Source organism: Oncorhynchus nerka, linkage group LG19 (genome assembly GCF_034236695.1).
Source record: "Oncorhynchus nerka isolate Pitt River linkage group LG19, Oner_Uvic_2.0, whole genome shotgun sequence".
Classification (NCBI taxonomy): Eukaryota; Metazoa; Chordata; class Actinopteri; order Salmoniformes; family Salmonidae; genus Oncorhynchus; species Oncorhynchus nerka.
In genome coordinates, this window is record NC_088414.1 from 49832533 (window position 1) to 49852444 (window position 19912).

The window sequence follows — 19912 nt, forward strand, 5'->3', positions numbered from 1 at the left end:
TTATTGACTGTATGTTTGTTTTACTCCATGTGTAACTCTGTGTCGTTTCAACTAATTTTGCTTTATCTTGGCCAGGTCGCAATTGTAAATGAGAACTTGTTCTCAACTTGCCTACCTGGTTAAATAAAGGTGAAATAAAAAAATAAAAAATAGTCTCAACGATGTTCCTATCTGCCAGGACATTATAGCATATCTAGGTTGACTCATTGTCCCCCTGGCTTTGTAAAGACTACAGCCTGCCGGGAGCCATATACATCCCTTGTTCCCACCATCGAAATCAGGCTTTTCAAAACGGGCCGGTACTAGTTCACAGGTTCACTGTCTATCCAAGATGACTAAATAATTAGCTACAAATGGCTGCTACTTTCCCAACTGTATTTTCTTTCCATGAAGATTTTGCTCCTTTGCACCATTTTTTTAAATTTATTTTACATTCTTCCAGCATAACTACCATTCATTTGAGCTAGAATACACTGGAGAGGAGTTGAGACGGCGAGAAAAATAATTGCGAGACCAGCAAGCAGCGGCAGCCTAGACCAGCAAGCAGCAGCAGCCTAGACCAGCAAGCAGCAGCAGCCTAGACCAGCAAGCAGCAGCAGCCTAGACCAGCAAGCCAGCCTAGTTTCTACAGCATTATTGACCAGCAAGTTTGTTTTACTCCATGCAGCAACCAGCAAGTGCGGCAGCCTAGACCAGCAAGCAGCCTTGCCAGCTTGGCCAGCCTAGACCAGCAAGCAGCAGCAGCCTAAACCAGAACTTGTTCTCAACTTGCCTACCAGCAAGTTAAATAAAGCGGCAGTGAAAGCAAAAAAATAAAAAAGTAGTCTCACCAGCAAGTTCAGCTGCCAGGACAGCCTATAGCATATCAGCCTTGACCAGCATTGCCCAGCTGGCTTTGTAAAGACAGCAGCCTGACCAGCAAGCAGCATCAGCTGGTTCCCACCATCGAAATCAGGCTTTTCCAAAGCAGCCTAGACCAGCAAGTAGCTAGTTCAGCAAGTTCACTGTCTAGCCAAGATGACTAAATAATTAGCTGGACCAGCACAAATGGCCTAGACCAGCAAGCAGCAGCAGCCTCTTTCCATGAAGAGACCAGCAGCAGCCTAGACCAGCAAGTAGCCATTTTTAAATGTTATTTTACATAGCAGCATAGCCTATACCAGCAATTCATTTGAGCTAGACTAGACCAGCAAGCACTGGAGAGGAGTTGACCAGAAGCAGCCTAGACCAGCAAGTAAAATAATTGCAGAGCTGGACAGCAAGCAGCCTAGACCAGCAAGCAGCAGCAGCCTAGACCAGCAAGCCTAGACAGCAGCAGCCTAGACCAGCAAGCAGCACCAGCTGGACCAGCAGCAGCCTAGACCAGCAAGCAGCAGCAGCCTAGACCAGCAAGCAGCAGCAGCCTAGACCAGCAAGCAGCAGCAGCTGGACCAGCAAGCAGCAGCAGCCTAGACCAGCAAGCAGCACCAGCTGGACCAGCAAGCAGCAGCAGCCTAGACCAGCAAGCAGCAGCAGCCTAGACCAGCAAGCAGCAGCAGCCTAGACCAGCAAGCAGCACCAGCTGGACCAGCAAGCAGCAGCAGCCTAGACCAGCAAGCAGCAGCAGCCTAGACCAGCAAGCAGCAGCAGCCTAGACCAGCAAGCAGCACCAGCTGGACCAGCAAGCAGCAGCAGCCTAGACCAGCAAGCAGCAGCAGCCTAGACCAGCAAGCAGCCTAGACCAGCAAGTAGCCTAGACCAGCTGGACCAGCAGCAGCCCTAGACCAGGCCTAGACCAGCAGCAGCCTAGACAGCCAGCAAGTAGCCTAGACCAGCAGACCAGCAAGCAGCGGCCAGCAAGCAGCGGCAGCCTAGACCAGCAAGCAGCCTAGACCAGCAAGTAGCCTAGACCAGCAAGCAGCCTAGACCAGCAAGTAGCCTAGACCAGCAAGCAGCACCAGCTGGACCAGCAAGCAGCAGCAGCCTAGACCAGCAAGCAGCAGCAGCCTAGACCAGCAAGCAGCGGCAGCCTAGACCAGCAAGCAGCAGCAGCCTAGACCAGCAAGCAGCCAGCCTAGACCAGCAAACAGCAGCAGCCTAGACCAGCAAGCAGCGGCAGCCTAGACCAGCAAGCAGCGGCAGCCTAGACCAGCAAGCAGCGGCAGCCTAGACCAGCAAGCAGCAGCAGCCTAGACCAGCAAGCAGCAGCCTAGACCAGCAGCAGCAGCCTACACCAGCAAGCAGCAGCAGCCTAGACCAGCAGCAGCCCTAGACCAGCTGGACCAGGACTCAGGAGGATAAATTGTTTTGCTGTCGGCCGCTAGCTACCCGTATAATCTCTTAACTGAGGTAGTGTTGTCCAGTACAATTTGGTGATCAATTCGGCCATAACGGGGCTTGCTAGAACCACTACAAGCCAAGTTTAACTAGCTAGCTGTGTTTGTTATACCTCAAATGTACTCGCTAGCTAGCTAATGCGTGTCTGTGAGACATCTCATATTCTGCACCAATACTGCTACACCCAAACACACCATATGCCAGTATTCCCTTTGTAGAACTGAAGTATTTATTATAAGCATTAGTAGTATATTTTTCTTCTGTCGGGTGTACAAAACATAAAGAAGACCTGCTCTTTTTTAAAAAATTATTTTACCTTTATTTAACTAGGCAAGTCAGTTAAGAACAAATTCTTATTTTCAATGACGGCCTAGGAACAGTGGGTTAACTGCCTGTTCAGGGGCAGAACGACAGATTTGTACCATGTCAGCTCGGGGGTTTGAACTTGCAACCTTCCGGTTACTAGTCCAACGCTCTAACCACTAGGCTACCCTGCCGCCCCGGTCTTTCCATGACCAGAGCCTTCACCTGGTCAGACTATTGATCCCCTTATTGATATCTCTTGTTAAATCCACTTCAATCAGTGTAGATGAAAGGGAGGAGACCAGCTCGAGAAGGGCAGCACGCAACTCAGTATTAAGAATGGTGTTCCTAATGTTTGGTATACTTGGTGTATGTCATACATTGTCATTACTGTTCCTGCATACTGCTGTGGAAACTCACCTCGGTCTCCAGAGCAAAATTAATGTGGTCTTGAATACATGCCATGTCTACTTATTTGCTATATTCTTTTTTTTATTTTTTTGAATTTGAATCGGTCTAATCTACTGTTTTTATGTTTACTGGAGAGCACATTAGTTCAAATGATACACCAACTCTCTGCATCATTTGTTTTTTAGCAGTAAGACTGAAGCCAAATACATGTCATCAATATCACAATGAATTGATCCAGAAGTTGAAGTCGACACCTCTATTGGTTTCCGATGCAGCTGGAATCATTTAGTCACTTGTCAGTACACTTATGAAACAAGATGATCCAAACCCCCATTATATACACACTGTAGAACAGCTAGTGACGTGCCAGCAACAAACGCTGACACATCCAAGTATATCGGACCAAATTATGAAAGACAGGGGCAGAACGACAGATGTCGTTCAGCTCGGGGGTTTGAACTTGCAATCTTCCAGTTACTAGTCCAACACTCTAACCACTAGGCTACCCTGCCGCCCCGGGAGGTGAAGCTAAAGTCATTCTTCTACCTAAGAATAGTAAAGTGTGATCCCTCAGGCCTGGAGGGAGGCTAAAGTCATTCTGCTACCTAAGAATAGTAAAGCCTCCTTTACTGGCTCAAATAGCCGACCAATCAGCCTGTTACCAACCCTTAGTAAACTTCTGGAAAAAATAGTGTTTGACCAGATACAATGTTATTTTACAGTAAACAAATTGACAACAGATTTTCAGCTTATAGGGAAGGACACTCAACAAGCACAGCACTTACACAGTCTGATGATTAGCTGAGAGAAATTGCTAAAAAATAATTGTGGGGGCTGTCTTGTTAGACTTACAGTGCAGCTTTTGACATTATTGATCAAAGTCTGCTGCTGGAAAAATGTATGTGTTCTGGCTTTACACCCTCTGCTATAATTGTGGATAAAGAGTTACACAGAGGGTGTTCTATAATGGGAGCCTCCCCAACATAATCCAGGTAGAATCAGGAATTCCCCAGGGCAGCTGTCTAGGCCCCTTACATTTTTATTTTTTTACTAACGTCATGCCACTGGCTTTGAGTAAAGCCAGTGTGTCTATGTATGCGGATGACTCAACACTATACACGTCAGCTACTACAGTGGCTGAAATGACTGCAACACTCAACACTATACACGTCAGCTACTACAGTGACTGAAATGACTGCAACACTCAACACTATACACGTCAGCTACTACAGTGACTGAAATGACTGCAACACTCAACACTATACACGTCAGCTACTACAGTGACTGAAATGACTGCAACACTCAACACTATACACGTCAGCTACTACAGAGACTGAAATGACTGCAACACTATACACGTCAGCTACTACAGTGACTGAAATGACTGCAACACTCAACACTATACACGTCAGCTACTACAGTGACTGAAATGACTGCAACACTCAACACTATACACGTCAGCTACTACAGTGACTGAAATGACTGCAACACTATACACGTCAGCTACTACAGTGACTGAAATGACTGCAACACTTAACAAAGAGCTACAGTTAGTTTCAGAGTGGGTGGCAAGGAATATGTTAGTCCTAAATATTTCTAAAACTAAAAGCATTGTATTTGGAACAAAACACTCACTACACCTAAACCTCAACTAAATCTTGTAATAAACCATGTGGAAATTGAGCAAGTTAAGATGACTAAACTGCTGGAGTAACACTAGATTGTAAACTATCATGGTCAAAACATTGATACAGTGGTAGCTAAGATGGGGAGAAGTCTGTCTATAATAAATCGATGCTCTGCCTTCTTAACAGCACTATCAACAAGGCAGGTCTTGTCACCTGGACTACCGTTCAGTCGTGTGGTTGGGTGCCACAAAAAAAGGGCTTAGGAAAATTGCAATTGGCTCAGAACAGGGCAGCACGGCTGGCCCTTGGATGTACACAGAGAGCTAATATTAATAATATGCATGTCAATCTCTCCTGGCTCATAGTGGATGAGTTTGACTTCATCACTACTTTTATTTGTGGTATTGACATGTTGAATGCACCGAGCTGTCTGTTTGAACTACTGGCACACAGCTCGGACACCCATACATACCCCACAAGACATGCCACCAGAGGTCTCTTCACAGTCCCCAAGTCTAGAACAGACTATGGGAGGTGCACAGTACTACATAGAGCCATGACTACATGGAACTCTATTCCACAGTACTACATAGAGCCATGACTACATGGAACTCTATTCCACAGTACTACATAGAGCCATGACTACATGGAACTCTATTCCACAGTACTACATAGAGCCATGACTACATGGAACTCTATTCCACAGTACTACATAGAGACATGACTACATTGAACTCTATTCCACAGTACTACATAGAGCCATGACTACATGGAACTCTATTCCACAGTACCACATAGAGCCATGACTACATGGAACTCTATTCCACAGTACTACATAGAGTCATGACTACATGGAACTCTATTCCACAGTACTACATAGAGCCATGACTACATGGAACTCTATTCCACAGTACTACATAGAGTCATGACTACATGGAACTCTATTCCACAGTACTACATAGAGCCATGACTACATGGAACTCTATTCCACAGTACTACATAGAGTCATGACTACATGGAACTCTATTCCACAGTACTACATAGAGCCATGACTACATGGAACTCTATTCCACAGTACTACATAGAACTCATGACTACATGGAACTCTATTCCACAGTACTACATAGAGCCATGACTACATGGAACTCTATTCCACAGTACTACATAGAGCCATGACTACATGGAACTCTATTCCACAGTACTACATAGAGCCATGACTACATGGAACTCTATTCCACAGTACTACATAGAGCCATGACTACATGGAACTCTATTCCACAGTACTACATAGAGCCATGACTACATGGAACTCTATTCCACAGTACTACATAGAGCCATGACTACATGGAACTCTATTCCACAGTACTACATAGAGCCATGACTACATGGAACTCTATTCCACAGTACTACATAGAGCCATGACTACATGGAACTCTATTCCACAGTACTACATAGAGCCATGACTACATGGAACTCTATTCCACAGTACTACATAGAGCCATGACTACATGGAACTCTATTCCACAGTACTACATAGAGCCATGACTACATGGAACTCTATTCCACAGTACTACATAGAGACATGACTACATGGAACTCTATTCCACAGTACTACATAGAGCCATGACTACATGGAACATTCCACAGAACTCTATTCCACAGTACTACATAGAGCCATGACTACATGGAACTCTATTCCACAACTACATAGAGCCATGACTACATGGAACTCTATTCCACAGTACTACATAGAGCCATGACTACATGGAACTCTATTCCACAGTACTACATAGAGCCATGACTACATGGAACTCTATTCCACAGTACTACATAGAGCCATGACTACATGGAACTCTATTCCACAGTACTACATAGAGCCATGACTACATGGAACTCTATTCCACAGTACTACATAGAGCCATGACTACATGGAACTCTATTCCACAGTACTACATAGAGCCATGACTACATGGAACTCTATTCCACAGTACTACATAGTCATGACTACATGGAACTCTATTCCACAGTACTACATAGAGCCATGACTACATGGAACTCTATTCCACAGTACTACATAGAGACATGACTACATGGAACTCTATTCCACAGTACTACATAGAGCCATGACTACATGGAACTCTATTCCACAGTACTACATAGAGCCATGACTACATGGAACTCTATTCCACAGTACTACATAGAGCCATGACTACATGGAACTCTATTCCACAGTACTACATAGAGCCATGACTACATGGAACTCTATTCCACAGTACTACATAGAGCCATGACTACATGGAACTCTATTCCACAGTACTACATAGAGCCATGACTACATGGAACTCTATTCCACAGTACTACATAGAGCCATGACTACATGGAACTCTATTCCACAGTACTACATAGAGCCATGACTACATGGAACTCTATTCCACAGTACTACATAGAGCCATGACTACATGGAACTCTATTCCACAGTACTACATAGAGCCATGACTACATGGAACTCTATTCCACAGTACTACATAGAGCCATGACTACATGGAACTCTATTCCACAGTACTACATAGAGCCATGACTAAATGGAACTCTATTCCACAGTACTACATAGAGCCATGACTACATGGAACTCTATTCCACAGTACTACATAGAGCCATGACTACATGGAACTCTATTCCACAGTACTACATAGAGCCATGACTACATGGAACTCTATTCCACAGTACTACATAGAGCCATGACTACATGGAACTCTATTCCACAGTACTACATAGAGACATGACTACATGGAACTCTATTCCACAGTGACATAGAGCATGACTGGAACTCTATTCCACAGTACTACATAGAGCCATGACTACATGGAACTCTATTCCACAGTACTACATAGAGCCATGACTACATGGAACTCTATTCCACAGTACTACATAGAGCCATGACTACATGGAACTCTATTCCACAGTACTACATAGAGCCATGACTACATGGAACTCTATTCCACAGTACTACATAGAGACATGACTACATGGAACTCTATTCCACAGTACTACATAGAGCCATGACTACATGGAACTCTATTCCACAGTACTACATAGAGCCATGACTACATGCTCATTCCACAGTACTACATGGAACTCTATTCCACAGTACTACATAGAGCCATGACTACATGGAACTCTATTCCACAGTACTACATAGAGCCATGACTACATGGAACTCTATTCCACAGTACTACATAGAGCCATGACTACATGGAACTCTATTCCACAGTACTACATAGAGCCATGACTACATGGAACTCTATTCCACAGTACTACATAGGAGCCATGACTACATGGAACTCTATTCGACTCTATTCCACAGTACATACATTTTATTTTAGTAATAATGACAATTATAACAATACTGAATGAACACTTATTTTAACCTAACCTGGACTAGGGTTAACTGATTGGGAGTAGGACTAACCTGGGCAGGGTTAACTAACTAACAGATTGGAGTAGGACTAACCTGGACTAGGGTTAACTAGGGGTTGGGAGTAGGACTAGACTAGGGTTAACTAGGGGTTGGGACTAACCTGGACACCTAGGGGTTGGGAGTGGAACCTGGACTAGGGAACTAGGGGTTGGGAGAGACTCACCTGGACTATTAACTAGGGGTTAGGACAACCTGGGCTGGACTTGAAGGCTCTCATGCTGTCGGCCAGACCCTCCCTGCTACTGTAGTCGAGGCGGGACGCGATAACGGTGATGTCACTGTGGCTGAATGAAACCTTGAGAACCTGTTGTACCTGGGTCTCCAGGTGGGCTAGCATTATGATTTTTCAGCGCCGATTAATCGGAACAAGAATTTAAACACACCCTGGAACAAGAATGATTGAGTTCTTAACTTTTGGAACAAGAATTTGTTCTTAATGAACACCCTGAACAAGAATGATAAGAATGAGTTCTTAACAATGGAACAAGAATGAATGAACACTCACACCCTGGAACAAGAATGATTTTAACTTAATGGAACAAGAATGATAAGAATGAGTTCTTAACTGACTCACACCCTGGAACAAGAATGATAAGAATGAGTTCTTAACTGACTCACACCCTGGAACAAGAATGATAAGAATGAGTTCCTAGTTAAAAGGTAAAACACTTATTTTAACATAATATAATCCATCAATAAAATCAATTTAGCCTCAAATAAATAATGAAACATGTTCAATTTGGTTTAAAAATAATGCAAAAACAAAGTGTTGGAGAAGAAAGTAAAAGTGCAATATGTGCCATGTAAGAAAGCTAACGTTTAAGTTCCTTGCTCAGAACATGAGAACATATGAAATCTGGTGGTTCCTTTTAACATGAGTCTTCAATATTCCCAGGTAAAAAGTTTTAGGTTGTAGTTATTATAGGACTATTTCCCCTCTATACCATTTGTATTTCATATACCTTTGACTATTGGATGTTCTTATAGGCACTTTAGTATTGCCAGTGTAACAGTATAGCTTCCGTCCCTCTCCTCGCTCCTCCCTGGGCTCGAACCAGCAACACAACGACAACAGCCACCCTCGAAGCAGCGTTACCCATGCAGAGCAAGGGAAACAACCACCCCAAGGCTCAGAGCGAGTGACGTTTGAAACGCTATTAGCGCACGTTAACGAGCCAGCCATTTCACATCGGTTACACCAGCCTCATCTCGGGAGTTGATATGCTTGAAGTCATAAACAGCACAATGCTTGACGCACAACGAAGAGCTGCTGGCAAAACACACGAAAGTGCTGTTTGAATGAATGTTTACGCACCTGCTTCTGCCTACCACCGCTCGGTCAGATACTTAGATACTTGTATGCTCAGTCAGATTATATGCAACGCAGGACACGCTAGATAATATCTAGTAATATCATCAACCATGTGTAGTTAACTAGTGATTATGATTGATTGATTGATTGTTTTTATAAGATACGTTTAATGCTAGCTACCAACTTACCTTGGCTTACTGTGGAGTAAGCCACAAGGGGCAGGTCGTTATTGCGTTGGACTAGTTAACTGTAAGGTAGCAAGATCGTTCAGGGCCAAATAGCATTCCAATTCGCTTGGTTGTTTTTGTTGATTTCTTTCCAGCATGTCAAATAGTTTTACTTTCTCATAATGTGTTTGGGTCTAATTGTGTTTCTGTCCTGAACCTAGAGAAGGAGTCCCCTCAGCCAGCTGGTCCTGGGGCTCTGTTCACAAACACAAAACAGACCCCACAGAGCCATCACCTACAGAGAGATGAATCTAGAGAAGAGTCCCCTCAGCCAGCTGGTCCTGGGGCTCTGTTCACAAACACAAAACAGACCCCACAGAGCCATCACCTACAGAGAGATGAATCTGGAGAAGGAGTCCCCTCAGCCAGCTGGTCCTGGGGCTCTGTTCACAAACACAAAACAGACCCCACAGAGCCATCACCTACAGAGAGATGAACCTGGAGAAGAGTCCCCTCAGCCAGCTGGTCCTGGGGCTCTGTTCACAAACACAAAACAGACCCCACAGAGCCCCAGGACCAGCTGGCTGAGGGGACTCCTTCTCTAGGTTCATCTCTCTGTAGGTGAGGGATTTGTGGTGGAATGCTTTGATCTCAAACCAATCGCATCTACTCACGACCGCTCATGTTGTAAACACAGTCCAGTTCAAAGTGAATGGCACAGATCCATATATGGCAAGGGTCTATTTGCATATAGGCCTACTGCAGCTCTGATTGGTTATGCTGCACCGGTCTGTGTAGAGTATGCAATAGAATCATACTCCGATGAGTTCTGCCTACAACCAAATCTCTTGCATAGTTTGTTTTGGTATGTTGCATTGAAAGTGGCCAATATTTCGTTGATTCGATCACAATTACCACCGTAACAGGGAAAACTCTAGAAAGTTGAATGAAGTTCAATCTGTGCTTCTCTCTTTGGGCTGATATTTAATCTGTCCCTGGGAGCTGCAAGGCTACTGCACACCCACGCGCAGCTTGGTCTCCACCAAGAGAGAGAATCTTTGATTCTGTGAAAGTCCAGCTGAAACTGTTTGGGGTTACCCAATAAAAAAATCCAAGTTTATCCAACTCTAAATCTTATCTTTTTGTTAAAAAATTTTTTTTTTTAAACATGCTGAAAAATTCTGCTTGTGATCTCTTTTCTCTCTTTCTCAGAAGCTTCAGAGGAACAGAGCAGTGGTACAGGATCAGGAGGAGTGTTTGGTGGCGACACCTGGCCAGGTGTGTGAGAGGGGAGAGAACAACGAGGGGGTCACCTCCCGTACACCCAGGCGCACCCCCGTCCGTTCCACCACACTCATACCTACAACAACCCCCAGTCGCACCCCCAGAGCCACCGTGCCCAAACGCACCCCTGCCTCAGGCCGCAGGGGGAGGAGAACCACAGGGCGAAGTCCTGAGGTGACAGGAGTGAAGAACGTGGGAGGGAGGAGGCAGCTGGTTCGGATGGCTGCACTACGAAGCCCCTTCGCATCTCCTAACACTCAGAGCCTCAGACGGTGAGGACACACCCCCACACACACACACACATGTATACATACACACACACACACCCACACATGTATACACACGCACACTCACATGTATAATACATACACACACACACCCACACATGTATACACACACACACGCACACACACATGTATACATACACACACACACACACACACGTATACATACACACACACACACACACACATGTATACATACACACACACACACATATACATACACACACACACATGTATACATACACACACACACACACACACATGTATACATACACACGCACACACACCCATACGTGTACACATATATAGTACCTACTCATTCCAGTTTTTTTTCAATTTTTTTTTACTATTTTACACATTGTAGAATAACAGTGAAGACATCAAAACTATGAAATAACACACATGGAATCATGTAGTAACCAACAAAGTGTGAAATGTAAACAATAGTAAAAAAGAAAGAAAGAAAACCCCCTGAATGTGTCCAAACTTTTGACTGGTACTGTACATCCCTACACACACATCCACACTCTCAAACAATGTATACCCGAATTGACCATGCCCAGAAATGGAGTGCGTGTGATTGACTGGTGTGTCCTGCTCTCTGATTGGTTCCTGTGTATGATTGACAGGAAGTTTGGCCGGGACCTGGAGAGTGTGTCCAGCGGTCTCAGGAAGCTGAAACGTCTGTCCCACGCCTTTGATGATGTCATAGGGAGAGACGACCGGTGAAGAGAACACTAACATTTATTCATACAGATACCGTCTGTTACGCAGTGTTTTACTCACTATATTTACACTAGTATTTATATAGGACAATGAGAGGGGTTAGGCTGGGGAGCAGGACAGAGACAGATACCATCTGTTACAGTGTTTTACTATGTAGTGAGGGGTTAGGCTGGGGAGCAGGATAGAGAACTATGTAGTGAGGTTAGGCTGGGGAGCAGGACAGAGAACTATGTAGTGAGGTTAGGCTGGGGAGCAGGATAGAGGACTATGTAGTGAGGTTAGGCTGGGGAGCAGGACAGAGGACTATGTAGTGAGGTTAGGCTGGGGAGCAGGACAGAGGACTATGTAGTGAGGTTAGGCTGGGGAGCAGGACAGAGGACTATGTAGTGAGGTTAGGCTGGGGAGCAGGACAGAGGACTATGTAGTGAGGTTAGGCTGGGGAGCAGGACAGAGGACTATGTAGTGAGAGGTTAGGACATGGAGCAGGACAGGACTATGTAGTGAGAGGTTAGGCTGGGGAGCAGGACAGGACTATGTAGTGAGGGGTTAGGCTGGGGAGCAGGACAGAGGACTATGTAGTGAGGTTAGGCTGGGGAGCAGGACAGAGAACTATGTAGTGAGGTTAGGCTGGGGAGCAGGACAGAGAACTATGTAGTGAGGTTAGGCTGGGGAGCAGGACAGAGAACTATGTAGTGAGAGGTTAGGACGGGGAGCAGGACAGGACTATGTAGTGAGAGGTTAGGCTGGGGAGCAGGACAGGACTATGTAGTGAGAGGTTAGGCTGGGGAGCAGGACAGAGGACTATGTAGTGAGAGGTTAGGCTGGGGAGCAGGACAGAGAACTATGTAGTGAGAGGTTAGGCTGGGGAGCAGGACAGGACTATGTAGTGAGAGGTTAGGACGGGGAGATGTTAGCAAATCTGGCTCAGATATGCGTTTCCTGTTCTGGGGCCCTGAGGAGGGGCTCCTGTCTAACGGTCGCCTGCCCTAAAACCTTTCAGCTGCTCTCTCCTTCCCGCCCGCTCAGATTCAAATTCGGTCTGTGGTATGTGGATGAGTGAGGGAGGACTGGGAGGGGGGTGATGTGGGGATGGTTGGAGAGGACAGGGGGGAGTCAGAACTCTATAGTTGGACTTGTTTTAGGAGTGATGCTTAGGGGAGGAGGGTGTGTGTGTGTGTGAGACTACGCAGGCCAGTCAAATTTCCGCCCTGCCCCGGTCAACTGTAAGTGCTGTTATTTGTGAAGTGGAAACGCCTAGGAGCTCACAGAATGAGCTGAAGAATTCGCTATGACAGCCAATTAATATCTAGTATAACTTTTGATTTCACCCCCATCTCAAAAATATATATATATATTTTTTTTACAGTTTAAATGTTTTTATGGAGTGGTCTTCTGTGCTTCGGCCATGCAGTGCGCATCGCAAAAGGGATTTCTGTCCTCGTTATGAAATGAACTTTACCCTCTATTTCTAAAAAATAAACAACATAAAACGCTGATTGTTTAAAGCAAAACTACCAAAACTATTGCTGATGGTGAACCTGAACAATCCAAATAGAATCGGTTGTAGTTTTCAACAGGTATAGCCAGATGATTGGTCGACAGTAGCTGACTTTGACTCCAGTAAAACACCATTTTCAACATCTCCATATAGGTAACAATAACATAACAAATCACATAGGTTGACACGCAACTAATTAAGGCTAATAATCACGGTCGGCCATTTTATCATTTGAACACCATCATTCCACTGGACAGAACATTATCATTGACAGATACATTTTATTTCTGAAATTTACAATGCAACATGCTAACGGGCAGCTGGTACATGATATAACATGCTACTGTAAGCACCTATAATTTAGAATGGAAATTATATCAACTGTAACATATCAGCTGGGACTGGAATACATTCTACGCTGGGACTGTAAAGCACCTCTAATTTAGAATGGAAATTACAATGTAACATGCTATCAGTTGGGACTGTAAAGATAACATGCTGTAAAGGTATATCAGCTGGGACTGTAAGCACCTATAATTTAGAATGGAAATTACAATGCAACATGCTATCATTGGGACTGTAAAGATATATCAGCTAGCACAGCTGGGACTCTAATTTAGAATGGAAATTACAATGGGACTGTTGCTATATCAGCTGGGACTGTAAAGCACCTCTAATTTAAAATGGAAATTACAATGCAACATGCTACATTCTAGCTGCGTAGATATATCACCTCTAATTTAGAATGGAAATTATCAATGGGACAACATGCTACTGTAAAGGAATACATGCTGGGACTGTAAAGGTATATCACCTCTAATTTAGAATGGAAATTACAATGTAATCATGCTACGTATATGCTGGGACAAAGGTACATCACGGGACTGTAGCATATCAGCTGGGACTGTCATTTAAAGAATGGAAATTCATATGTTAGTATATCGGGACTGTAAAGTTCTCCCTGGGACCAAACCGTATTCAAAATAAAAGCTGGTACTGTAAAGTATATCAGCTGGGACTGTAAAGGTATATCAGCCAATGTATCTAATTGCCTTGAAAAGGTATATCAGATGGGACTATGCACATCACTGTAAAGGTAATGAACACTGAAGTTGATCATGAACATTTTTGTCATTTCAGTAGGATTTTAAAGTTATGAACTGGGAATTGGATTTAACTTTATCAGTGTCATTTTTCAGCTGATGAATTCTATCAGATTTTAAGACTTGTTCAAACGATGAAATTAGGTCCAACAACTGTAAGTCAGACTTTATCAGTGAAAATCCTGGGAGTCTCTGTCTGTCAGCTGGGACTGTAAGGCCCAGTTATCTCTTTGTAAAGATTTATCAGCTGGGACTGTCGGATAGCTGATTAAATGCTGGGACTGTAAATAGAATGGACAGAACATGGGACTGTATCATTGACTTGAATGGGGACTGTAAAGTTATCAGCTGGGATGTTATATTTCTTTCAGTGGGATTTTAAGCTGGGACTATCCGACTGCTAAAGATATATCAGATGGGACTGGGCAGCTGGGACTGTAAAGGTATATCAGCTGGGACTGTAAAGGTATATCAGCTGGGACTGTAATGGTATATCACTGTAAAGGTATATCAGATGGGACTGTAAAGGTATATCAGCTGGTACTGTAAAGGTATATCAGCTGGGACTGTAAAGGTATATCAACTGGGACTGTAAAGGTATATCAGCTGGGACTGTAAAGGTCAGCTGGGACTGTAAAGGTATATCAGCTGGGACTGTAAAGGTATATCAGCTGGGACTGTAAAGGTATATCAGCTGGGACTGTAAAGGTATATCAGCTGGGACTGTAAAGGTATATCAGAAAGGTGGGACTGTAAAGGTATATCAGCTGGGACTGTAAAGGTATATCAGCTGGGACTGTAAAGGTATATCACTATCAGCTGGGACTGTAACGGTATATCAGCTGGGACTGTAAAGCTGGGACTGTATATCAGCTGGGACTGTAAAGGTATATCAGCTGGGACTGTAAAGGTATATCAGCTGGGACTGTAAAGGTATATCAGCTGGGACTGTAAAGGTATATCAGCTGGGACTGTAAAGGTATATCACTGTAAAGGTATATCAGCTGGGACTGTAATGGTATATCACTGTAAAGGTATATCAGCTGGGACTGTAAAGGTATATCACTGTAAAGGTATATCAGCTGGGACTGTAAAGGTATATCAGCTGGGACTGTAAAGGTATATCAGATGGGACTGTAAAGGTATATCAGATGGGACTGTAAAGGTATATCAGCTGGGACTGTAATTGTATATCAGCTGGGACTGTAAAGGTATATCAGCTGGGACTGTAAAGGTATATCAGCTGGTACTGTAATGGTATATCAGCTGGGACTGTAAAGGTATATCAGCTGGGACTGTAAAGGTATATCAGCTGGGACTGTAAAGGTATATCAGCTGGGACTGTAATGGTATATCACTGTAAAGGTATATCAGATGGGACTGTAAAGGTATATCAGCTGGGACTGTAAAGGTATATCAGCTGGGACTGTAAAGGTATATCAGCTGGGACTGTAAAGGTATATCAGCTGGGACTTTAAAGGTATATCAGCTGGGACTGTAAAGGTATATCAGCTGGGACTGTAAAGGTATATCAGCTGGGACTGTAAAGGTATAACCCTCTCTGTTGTTAACCCTGTTGTTCTTCGTCCTGCAGCAGAACCTTCAACTACTCTCTAATTGCAGAGTGAATATGCAGGTAACCACGTTTACACTAGCTAACTGTCTCACCTAACACTCTGTTACTGAACTACTGCTGGTACTGGGCCATCTGCCCCTGATTGAATGGCAGAGTTGACCTCGTGGCTGATTGGTTGGCTGACTGACTGACTTGACTGCATGGGAGAGTTGACCTCGTGGCTGATTGGTTGGCTGACTTGACTGCATGGGAGAGTTGACCTCGTGGCTGATTGGTTGGCTGACTGAGAGTTGACTTGACTGATGGCTGAGAGCATGGGAGAGTTGACCTCGTGGCTGATTGGTTGGCTGACTGACTGACTTGACTGCATGGGAGAGTTGACCTCGTGGCTGATTGGTTGGCTGACTGACTGCATGACATTGCATGGTGCTGTCCATCTAAAAGCCTAAAAGATACTCAGACTGGTGGGCTTCCATTCAGACACAACAACAACAGACTGATACTCAGACACAACAACAACAGACTGATACTCAGACTGGTGGGCTTCCATTCAGACACAACAACAACAGACTGATGATACTCAGACACAACAACAACAGACTGATACTCAGACCGGTGGGCTTCCATTCAGACACAACAACAACAGACTGATACTCAGACACAACAACAACAGACTGATACTCAGACTGGTGGGCTTCCATTCAGACACAACAACAGACTGATACTCAGACACAACAACAACAGACTGCTACTCAGACTGGTGGGCTTCCATTCAGACACAACAGACTGAACAACAGACTGATACTCAGACTCATTCAGACACAACAACTTCCATTCAGACACAACAACAACAGACTGATACTCAGACCGGTGGGCTTCCATTCAGACACAACAACAGACTGATACTCAGACCGGTGGGCTTCCATTCAGACACAACAACAACAGACTGATACTCAGACACAGACACAACAGACTGATACTCAGACACAACAACAACAGACTGATACTCAGACACAACAACAACAGACTGATACTCAGACCGGTGGGCTTCCATTCAGACACAACAACAACAGACTGATACTCAGACCGGTGGGCTTCCATTCAGACACAACAACAACAGACTGATACTCAGACACAACAACAACAGACTGATACTCAGACCGGTGGGCTTCCCTTCAGACACAACAACAACAGACTGATACTCAGACATTCAGACAACAACAGACTGATACTCAGACCGGTGGGCTTCCATTCAGACACAACAACAACAGACTGATACTCAGACACAACAACAACAGACTGATACTCAGACCGGTGGGCTTCCATTCAGACACAACAACAACAGACTGATACTCAGACACAACAACAACAGACTGATACTCAGACACAACAACAACAGACTGATACTCAGACTGGTGGGCTTCCATTCAGACACAACAACAACAGACTGATACTCAGACACAACAACAGACTGATACTCAGACCGGTGGGCTTCCATTCAGACACAACAACAACAGACTGATACTCAGACAACAACAACAGACTGATACTCAGACTGGTGGGCTTCCCTTCAGACACAACAACAACAGACTGATACTCAGACACAACAACAACAGACTGATACTCAGACTGGTGGGCTTCCCTTCAGACACAACAACAGACTGATACTCAGACACAACAACAACAGACTGATACTCAGACTGGTGGGCTTCCATTCAGACACAACAACAGACTGATACTCAGACACACAATAACTACCCAGTTGGTCTTGACAAAGCTTGAGTTCTGATTCTCGCTCCTTCTCCAGAAGTGTGTGATTGTTCACGTCCACTCTAAAAGCATTGGATTGGTGCAAGAAAGAAGAGGGGTCCTATAAAATAGAACGAGGACAGAATCACGGAATCCAGACATTTAAAACGGAATTCAACAATATTCAAAAAAATAGTAGGGAATCAAATAACTGCATTGAATTTAGTAATTTTATGTATTTTCTACTAAGTTAATTATATTCCTGCAACTTCCTGAAGAGGCGCAGGAATGTCCACTTAGCTGTTAGCGATGATGATAAGTCTTCTGGTAGATGGAAAGCCTTTCCCCATATAAAACTAAATGAAATGTCATCTACAAAGTAGCCTATGACTATCTGGTAGAATGCTGATAGGATTATTTTCATTCATCCAGTGGCCATTTTGTTTTGAAAACTGTGATGGGGGGGAAAAAAAATCCCTCACAAAACTCTGCAATCAGATGAGCACTAAAGAAACCTTTGCTAACCAAACAACAATGCACACTAACTACACCCAGAAACACAGAGGTTTCCAAGACCTCACAGTGGTCTCCTGAGGTGCTTTAATCATTGTTGTGGACTTACAACATCCAGGTTTGTTGTTTTTCTATTTAAAAAAAAAATAGTGCTTTTTGAGAGTGAAAACCTGAAAAGACCTGTGGAAACCTGGAAAAACTAAATGTAGAAAATACTCAAACGGAATCAGGAAAAGATGTAACCTATTTTTAAAGAAGGCCCTACTGGAGGGAGGTTCCTCCATATGCCTGAGGAAAGAACAAGTATACACTTCTAGAAGGGTAGAGAATTAGAACTCGTCCCTGGAGAGGTCAGGAGTCTGTCTGGAACGCAGCCACAAGAGGGCAGAGAAGTGTCATGTCATTACGTCAGATAACTAAGAGCCTCTCATTGTGACCAGTGGACAGGCATGTGACGCTGATGTGAATCCCCCAAAAAAAAAACACAGTGAATGAATGGATGGCTCACATTGTTTAACTGACACAAAGACTGCTGCTATCAACCAGACACACTGACTCAACCAAACTCTCCTCCTTCTCTTTTCCCTCTCACCCCCTCCAGAGGTCCTGTGCAGCAGAGCGTTATGGTGAGGAGGTTGGACCCCAGCGGGAGGCTTGGCTGCTCTTCTTTCACAGAGCCAAACGCCTCCTACTAGCTCAGTCTCACGTCAGAATTCGCCGTTGATCCATGTTTCTCAAACGTCAAAATGCAAAGTTTTAAAAAAAAGATCATGTTTTTCTCAACACCTGCATTGTTTGCTGTTTGGGGTTTTAACTGCAGCACTTTGAGATTTTAAAAAAATACATTTGATTTGATTTGATTTTTAGACATTTAAAGATTTAGGGTTAAGTTCAGGCTGGTTTCCCCCCTCAGCTCCCGACGTCCTCAGACATAGATGGACGTCGGATACTGACTGGTATCACGGGGGACCTGGTTCACCTTGCAGTCCTCAAGCCACACTGAAACCCCACACACCTTCCTGTTACAGTGTGTTGGTGTGAGGAATATGTATCTTTCCATATTCTAGATGTACAGTTGCAGCCAAATAGATTGGCATCCTTGCAACTTCTCTTAAATAATTCCCTTTTTTTTCTCTTCTCTTCTTTAAGTTAACGTTTGAAATTGGTCTCCGCACCTTTTTTGTTATTGGATTGTCAACATTGAGGAACATATGTTTATTTTGTTGCTAGTTTTTGCACATCTTTTTGTTCAAGATAACTGCAGACAAATGTTTCTTCTTCCATCAATGAGCTTGCTGCACTATTCTACTGGAGATTTGACCTTCAGAAAATAACAGATCTAGTTATTCAATGCCCTCCACCAACTGCTGTTTGGAGCTTTCCCCCAAAGGTAATGGATGTGATTCTGGACTCTTCACCGGCCTCTCCAGAACAGTCCAGCGTTGTCGTCTTGAACCATTCCAGGGTGCTTCTATGTGTTTTAGGGTTGTTGTCCTACTAGAAGACCCACAACCTTCAACAGAGAGACATTGCACTCCAAAATGCCCTGATAATCTACTCATTG

General features: G+C 44.0%; 1 protein-coding gene across 3 annotated transcripts in view; it reads left to right on the forward strand.

The window, feature by feature from the left end:
* The window catches only part of LOC135562524 (uncharacterized), a 30794-nt gene extending 11686 nt beyond the window's left edge, over window positions 1–19108 (forward strand). The window contains exons 4-7 of one of the 3 annotated variants that reach the window (XM_065005012.1): window positions 10828–11171; window positions 11813–11908; window positions 16105–16146; window positions 18950–19036. In XM_065005012.1, coding sequence (XP_064861084.1) covers window positions 10828–11171; window positions 11813–11908; window positions 16105–16138 — 474 coding nt within the window. In that variant the 3' untranslated portion in view covers window positions 16139–16146; window positions 18950–19036. Of the gene's footprint in view, window positions 1–10827; window positions 11172–11812; window positions 11909–16104; window positions 16147–18949 lie in introns of all 3 variants that reach the window. The other 2 variants (XM_065005013.1, XM_065005011.1) reach the window with 2 other exon arrangements.
* The last annotated feature ends 804 nt before the right edge of the window (window positions 19109–19912 follow it).